At 37.4% G+C, this 8706-nt stretch overlaps 1 protein-coding gene across 1 annotated transcript; it reads left to right on the forward strand.

The window, feature by feature from the left end:
- Positions 1-6243: 6243 nt before the first annotated feature.
- LOC132502913 (CD2-associated protein-like) lies at positions 6244-8187 on the forward strand. The gene is given in 2 exon segments (XM_060119187.1): positions 6244-6739; positions 6742-8187. Coding segments are annotated over 2 exon segments (1818 nt in total). The 3' UTR covers positions 8064-8187.
- Positions 8188-8706: the final 519 nt, after the last annotated feature.

Raw genomic sequence — 8706 nt, forward strand, 5'->3', positions numbered from 1 at the left:
CACATGAAGACCTAAAACCTATGTGAAGCAGCAAAAGCAGTACTAAGAGGGAAGTTTATAGCAATACAATCCTACCTCAAGAACAAAGAAAAATATCAAATAAACAACCTAACCTCACACCTAAAGCAACTAGAGAAAGAAGAACAAACAAAACACAAAATTAGTAGAAGAAAAGAAATCATAAAAAATCAGAGCAGAAATAAATGAAATAGAAACAAAGAAAACAATAGAAAAAAATCAATGAATCTAATAGCTGGTACTTTGAAAAGATAAACCGAAGTGATAAACCTTTAGCCAGACTCATCAAGAAAAAAAGGGAGAGGACTCAAATCAATAAAATTAGAAATGAAAAAGGAGATATGACAGACACTGCAGTAATACAAATGATCATGAGACTACTAGAAGAAACTCTATGGCAACAAAATGGACGACCTGGAAGAAATGGACAATTTCTTAGAAAGGTACAATCTTCCAAGACTGAACCAGGAAGAAATAGAAAATATGAACAGACCAATCACAATTAACAAAATTGAAACTGCAATTAAAAACTTCCAACAAGCAAATGTCCAGGACAAGGTGGCTTCACAGGTGAATTCTATCAAAGTTTTAGAGAAAAGCTAAGATGTATATACCCCTCAAGCTCTTCCAAAAAATTGCAGAGGGAGGAACACTCCCAAATTTATTGAATGAATACACCATTACCTTGATACCAAAGCCAGACAAAAATATCACTAAAAACGAAAATTAGAGGTTAATATCACTGATGAACATAGAAAAAAACTTTCTCAACAAATGACTAGCTAAACAAATCCATCAACACATTAAAAGGTTCTTACACCATGATCAAGAGAGATTTATCCCAGGGATGCAATGATTCTTTAATATATACAAATCAATCAATGTGGTACACCATATTAACAAATTGAAGAATAAAAACCATATGATCATCTTAATAGATGCAGAAGAAAACTTTTCACAACATTCCACACCCATTTATTAAAAAAAAAAAAAAAAAAAAACTCTCCAGAAAGTGGGAATAGAGGGAACCTACCTCAAAGTAATAATGGCTATATATGACAAACCCACAGCAAACATCATTCTCAATGGTGAAAAACTGAAAGCATTTCCTCTATGCTCAGGAAAAGGACAAGGATGGCCACTCTGACCATTTATATTAAACATAGTTTTGGAAGTCCTAGCCACAGCAATCAGAGAAGTAAAAGAAATAAAAGGAATCCAAATTGGAAAAGAAGTAAAACTGTCACTCTTGGCAGATGACATGATACAATCCAAAAGATGTTACCAGAAAACTACTAGAACTAATTAATGAATTTGGTGAAGTTGCAACATACAAAATTAATGCACATAAATCTTTTTCATTCCTATACATTAACAATGAAAAATCAGAAAGTGAAATTAAAGAAACAATACCATTTACCATCACAGCAAGAAGAATAAAATACTCAGAAATATACCTACCTAAGGAGGTAAAAACCTATATGAAGAAAACTATAAAATTCTGATGAAAGAAATCAAAGATGATACAAACAGATGGAGAGATATACAATGTTCTTGGATGGCAATAATCAATATTGTGAAAATGACTATACTACACAAAGCAATCTACAGGTTCAGTGAAATTCTTATCAAATTACCAATGCCATTTTTATAGAATTTGAACAAAGAATTTTACAATTTGTATGGAAACACAAAAGACCCTGAATAGCCAAAGCCATCTTGAGACAGAAAAACGGAGTTGGAGGTGTCAGGTTCCCTGAATTCAGACCATACTACAAAGCTACATTAATCAAGACAGTATGGTACTGGTACAAAAACAGAAACATAGATCAATGGAACAGGATAAAAAGCCCAGAGATAAACCCATGCACCTATAGTCACCTAATCTATGACAAAGGAGGCAAGAACATATAATGGAGAAAGACATTCTCTTAAATAAGTGGTGCTAGGAAAACTGGAGAGCTCCATGTAAAAGAATGAAATTACAACACTCCCTCATGTTACACACAAAAACTAAACTCAAAATGGATTTAAGAACTAAATGTTGGGGCCTCCCTGGTGGCGCAGTGGTTAAGAGTCCGCCTGCCGATGCAGGGGATACGGGTTCGTGCCCCGGTCTGGGAGGATCCCATATGCCGCAGAGCGGCTGGGCCCGTGAGCCATGGCCGCTGGGCCTGCGCATCCGGAGCCTGTGCTCCGCAACGGGAGAGGCCACAACAGTGAGAGGCCCGCATACCGCAAAAAGAAAAAAAAAAAAAAAAAAAAAAAAAGAACTAAATGTAAGTCCAGACATTATAAAACTCTCAGAGGAAAATGTAGGCAGAACATTCTTTGATATAAATCATAGGAGGATCTTTTATGACCCACTTCCTAGAGTAATGGAAATAAAACCAAAAATAAACAATTGGGACCTAATTAAACTAAAATGCTTTTGCAGAGAAAATGAAACCATACAGAAGATGAAAAGACAACCTTCAGAATGCACGAAAATATTTGCCAGTGAAACAGCTGACAAGGGATTAATCTCCAAAATACACAAACAGCTCATGAAGCTCAATATAAAAAATACAAACAGGGCTTCCCTGGTGGCGTAGTGGTTGAGAGTCCACCTGCCAATGCAGGGGATGCGGCTTCGTGCCCCGGTCCGGGAGGATCCCACGTGCCACAGAGCAACTGGGCCTGTGAGCCGTAGCCGCTGAGCCTGTGCGTCTGGAACATGTGCTCTGCAGCAGAAGAGGCCACAGTGGTGAGAGGCCCGATTACTGCAAAAGAAAAAAAAATACAAACAACCCAATCAAAAAATGGGTTGAGGAGCTAAATAGACATTTTCCCAAAGAAGTCATCCAGATGGTCAACAAACACATGAAAAGGTGTTCAATATAACAAATTATTAGACAAATGCAAATGAAAAGTACAATGAAGTATTACATCACACTGGTCAGTATGGCAATCATAAAAAAATCTACAAACAATAAATGTTGGAGAGAGTGTGAAGAAACAGGGACCCTCTTGCACTGTTGGTGGGAACATAAATTGATATAGCTACTATGGGGAACAGTATGGAGGTTCCTTATAAAACTAAAAATAGAACTACCATATAACCCAGCAATCCCACTACTGGGCATATACCCAGAGAGAACTATAATTCAAAAAGACACATGAACCCCAACATTCATTGTGGCCCTACTTACAATAGCCAGGACATGGAAACATAATAAATGTCTACTCACAGATGAATGGATAAAGATGTGGTAAATATATATAGTGGAATATTACTCAGCCATATAAAGAAATAAAGTTGTGCCATTTGCAGAGACGTGGATGGACCTAGAGACTGTCATACAGAATGAAGTAAGTCAGAACGAGAAAAATGAATATTGTATAATATAGCTTATATGTGGAATCTCAAAAAATGATACAGATGAACCTATTTGCAATGTAGAAATAGAGACACAGCTGTAGAGGACAAACATATGGACATCAAAGGTTGGAGGAGGGTGGGATGAATTGGGAGATTGGGATTGACATGTGTACACTACTACATTTATAATGGGTAACTAATGAGAAACAACTGTATAGCACAGAGAACTCTACTCGGTGCTCTGTGGTGACCTAAATGGGAAGGAATTCCAAAAAAGTGTGGATATATGTAAACGTATAGCTGATTCACTTTGCTGTACAGCAGAAACTAACACAACATTGTAAATCAACTATACTCCAATAAAAATTAATTTAAAAAATAATAAAAGCAGATGTTAATAAACTGGAACATTAAAAAATTCTAAAAAATAAATCCATGCTTTTGTTTTCCAAAATTAAAAAAAAAAGACATTTCCATTCATACTTCTATTCTCTCTTTTAATGGGAATCAGAAACATTTAGTCTTCTTAAACTCAGTCTATACCTAAAAATTGAGGATGGAGCCAAATATATTAGGGGGACAATTTTTCCTCAAGTATAAGTAAAATATGCAAATATTCTTGTATACATTCTCTCTATTAGCTCCTCAATTCATAAATGATCCTTTATTTCTAGTGATCAGCTTATAAAACTTGCCCAGAAAAGAAACAACAATCTTGTAATTCCAAAAGATTTACCTTAATTTTTTTTAAAAAATTAGATTTTGAAAATGCTTGACAAGAAAATTAGCATTAAGCTCTTTTTGAATTTTCCTCAGGTAAATGCATGATAATTGAATGATGACTTCTCTGCGTCTTGCAGTTGGAAGAAAGATAGATGCAATCATATTGAAAGCCTTTTATTTGCCTGACAAGAATCTGTGGCTATCTTATTTTCTAAGCACTCTAATTATCAGCAGGAAGAAAAAGCCAAGAGTATGAAGAGCATTAATATGCTCTTTCATTTTTCTCTTCAGAAAGAAAAGTAAATTCAGTGTGATAAAAACAGCTAGTAATGGCCTTCTCACTTTTATATTAGTGACTAGGAATGTAAATGCCTGAGGCATTGCCTTTTGGTTTTGATAGTTCTGAAACCCAGCACTAAGATTTAACAATGAAAGAAATGGCTTCTTTTGCTCTATAAAGATCAGTGATGCTATTGAGATAATGCCACTGGTACATAACCAATAGCTTTTTCCAATCTGGGTAGATTTTGAAAGAACCTTTCTCTTGGGACTCATCAATAAAGCATTGGATTAAACTTCATCTTAGACAATATTTTAAAAGAGGTAGCTTTAATATAAAGATTATAATATGAAAACCAGAAATAGTACATTTTGCAAATGAAAATAAGCAGGATTGAATGACCCAGGGAAGAAGGTTACATGTGACAAATTAAAGTTAGGAAATTATAGGTTTAAATTAAGAATTGCATTTTTTTCAATGTTGATATTAAAATATTTAGAAAAGAACACATTTTTGAAGTCCAAGTTTTGAAATAGTGTTCTTTAAAGCAAATCAATCTAACCACATACTTAAAATTATAGATCATAAAGTAAACATTGAGTTTAACTAAATCTAGAAAAAGATAAATATTGATTTTTTGAATAGGTAAGGAATTTAATAAATTGGGTTTGGGTGGGCAGTAAGGCATGTACCTCTAGTTTCTGTTCCAAAAAATTTGAGCCCTTTCAGTGAAGTACAAGTCTCTATGAACACACATACAGGCACATACAGGCACACACACACAGCACACATACACACACTCACACATAAATTTAGAACTCTTCTAGGAAGATTGATTAACACTCCTTTCCTGATGCCGAAAGCTCAGCCTCTGTACATGGGTGATGAATGGAATCTTGGAGACAGAGTTTTGGGTGAAGTAGAAAAGAATGGCTTTATTGCTTTACCAGGCAAAGGGGGACACAGTGGGCTCCTGCCCTTGAAAACTGTGTGTCCCAACCTAGGGGAGTTTGGTGAGGAGTTTTATGGCAACAGTTCAAGATTGCTGATTAGACTAGGGTATGTGCAGGGCCTGCATTCTTTTAATCTCATCTCAGGTAATCTTCTTGATGAGCTTTTCTGGTTCATTTAGTCTGGCCTCAGGTGGTCTTCTCCAGCGTGAAGAATGCTGACATCTAAAGGACTTGAGGATATTGCTATATGTATCCCTTGAGGCAGCACCAGAACCCTGCCCCAAGCCTTCACTATTGTTTCTTGGCTGCCCATCTTTTGTCTTTGCATCCCTTCCTTTCTTGGATTATCAACTGTTTGGATCTGCCCTTTGGAACTCAGGGAAGGTCATTGAGGCTGGAGGGGGACAGAAAGCCTTCTGTGCCCAGGAGCCCCACAGGGTCCTACTCAGTTTCATCTCTTCTTGCAAGAAATGTTAAATACCTTGGTTTCATAATAGAAAATTCTATTATAATGTGGGACAAAGCTTTGTGACCAGAAATCTAAATGTAAATTTGTAACCACAGTATTTTGGCAGTATGGATTTGACCATAGACAGAAAGCAAGCAAGCAAGCAAACAATAGCTAGAAACAAATTTAAGGTCAAAAGAATAAACTGTTAAAAAAAATCATGTTGCTGGGGCACTCCAGCCGCCGCAAATGAGGAGCGGCCGCCGCCTGTTCCTCACGGGAGGCACGGATGGGACTGGCCGGGGAACGCCACGGGCAGATGGAGGCACCTTCTTGCCCCGCCTGAGCTCAGCCGGGCTAGAGCCGAGTGGAGGGCCCGCCTCCTGCCGCCGCAGTGGCCTCTCGAGCAGCTGGAGGAGGAGCGGTGGGCGCCGAGCTGCTCCGCGCGGGAGCCCCAAGCATGGTTGACTATATTGTGGAGTGTGACTATGATGCTGTACATGATGATGAGTTAACTATTCGAGTTGGGGAAATCATCAGAAACGTGAGAAAACTACAGGAGGAAGGATGGCTAGAAGGAGAACTAAATGGGAGAAGAGGAATGTTTTCTGATAATTTTGTTAAGGAAATTAAGAGAGAGACCGAATCCAAGGATGACAATTTGCCCATCAAACGGGAAAGGCAAGGGAGTGTAACAAGTCTTGTACAACGAATAAGCACCTATGGACTTCTAGCCGGAGGAATTCAGCCACATCCACAAACCAAAAGCATTAAGAAGAAGACCAAGAAGCATCAGTGTAAAGCTCTCTTTGAATACATTCCATAAAAAGAGGATGAACTGGAGCTGAAAGTGGGAGATACTATTGATATTAGCAAAGAGGTAGAAGAAGGCTGGTGGAGTGGAACCCTGAACAACAAGTTGGGACTGTTTCCCTCAAATTTTGTGAAAGAATTAGAGTAACAGATGATGGTGAAGCTCATGAAGCCCAGGATGATTCAGAAACTCTTTTGGCTGGGTCTACCTCACCTTTACCTTCTCCGGGAAATGGGAACGATACTGCACCTGGATCAGTTACCCAGCCAAAGAAAATCCGAGGAATTGGATTTGGAGATATATTTAAAGAAGGCTCTGTGAAACTTAGGACAAGAACATCCAGTAGTGAAACAGAAGAGAAAAAACCAGAGAAGCCCTTAAAAGCACAGTCACTAGGATCCAAAACTCAGAGTTTGGAGCTAACAAAAACAGACACTGAAAGTAAAATTAAAGCTAAAGAATATTGCAGAACGTTGTTTGCCTATGCAGGTACTAATGAAAATGAACTTACTTTTAAAGAAGGGGAGATAATACAGTTGATAAGTAAGGAGACTGGAGAAGCTAGCTGGTAGAAGGGTGAACTTAATGGTAAAGAAGGAGTATTTCCAGACAATTTTACTGTTCAGATAAATGAACTAGATAAGGACTTTCCTAAACCAAAGAAACCACCACTACCTGTGAAGGGTCCAGCTCCAGAGCCTGAGCTGACAGGTGCAGAGAAGAAGTATTTTCCTACAAAGCCTGAAGAAAAAGATGAAAAGTCAGTGCTGGAACAGAAGCTTTCTAAACCAGCTGCTCCACAAGTCCCACCCAAGAAGCCTACTCCACCCACCAAAACCAATAATTTACTGTGATCTCCTGGAACAGTGTACCCAAAGCGACCTGAAAAACCGGTTCCTCCACCTCCTGTAGCCAAGATTAATGGAGACGTTTCTACCATTTTATCAAAATTTGAAACTGAGCCAGTATCAAAACCAAAGCTAGATTCTGAACAGTTACCACTCAGACCAAAATCAGTAGACCTAGATACATTTACAGTTAGAATCTCTAAAGAAACAGATCTTGTAAATTTTGATGACATAGCTTCCTCAGAAAACTTGCTACATCTCACTGCAAATAGACCAAAGATGCCTGGAAGAAGATTGCCTGGCCACTTCAATGGTGGACATTCTCCAACTCAAAGCCCAGAAAAAATCCTGAAGTTACCAAAAGAAGATGATAGTTCCAACCTAAAGCCATCTGAATTTAAGAAGGATTCATGCTACTCTCCAAAGCCGTCTGTTTACCTTTCAACACCTTCAAGTGCTTCTAAACCAAATACAGCTGCTTTTCTAACTCCATTAGAAATCAAAGCTGAGCTAGAAACAGAAAATTCCTTGGATGAACTTAAAGCTCAGATTGTTGAATTGCTGTGTGTTGTGGAGGCACTAAAAAAGGATCATGGGAAAGAACTGGAAAAACTATGAAAAGATTTGGAAGAGAAGGCAATGAGAAGTAATCTAGAGGTGGAAATAGAGAAGCTGAAAAAAGCAATCATGTCTTCTTGAAGTGACGTGTACCCAGTGTTCTCAGTGTTCCAGGGATTCAGAAGCAACACTATGAACTTCAACTGACTTGTTACTTAAAAATAACAAATGCTGATGTCGTGATAAAGAAATATACATATATGAACTATTATATCTATAGAAAAATGTAGGGGGAGGGTGAATTTATTTTATATATTTTGTTTTGCCAATATAAAAAAAAAAGAGGCCTTATTTCTTATGTGCTGGGATTGCAAACCCTTTTGTTTAGTTTGCTTGAAAATACTACTGAATCTGTATAAAACAGAAAGAAAATTCACAATAGTTTTTTTAATTGAAACTTGTAGTATTATTTTTAAAGAGATATATGCTATAAATATGGTGATATCTTTATGAATAATCTGTAAAATATACCATTTGAGAGGGACAGTTTAGCTTTATAGTAACTATAATCACTACTTTTACCATAAAACATAAGGGATATAAACTTTGTATATATATATATATATTTTGTGTTTAGCTTCTTACCCAGGATTACACTGTTTTGCCTGTTTGTTTGCAGTTTGTGATACTCTGGGTGATGAAA

Source organism: Mesoplodon densirostris, chromosome 15, assembly GCF_025265405.1.
Source record: "Mesoplodon densirostris isolate mMesDen1 chromosome 15, mMesDen1 primary haplotype, whole genome shotgun sequence".
NCBI classification, from domain to species: domain Eukaryota; kingdom Metazoa; phylum Chordata; class Mammalia; order Artiodactyla; family Ziphiidae; genus Mesoplodon; species Mesoplodon densirostris.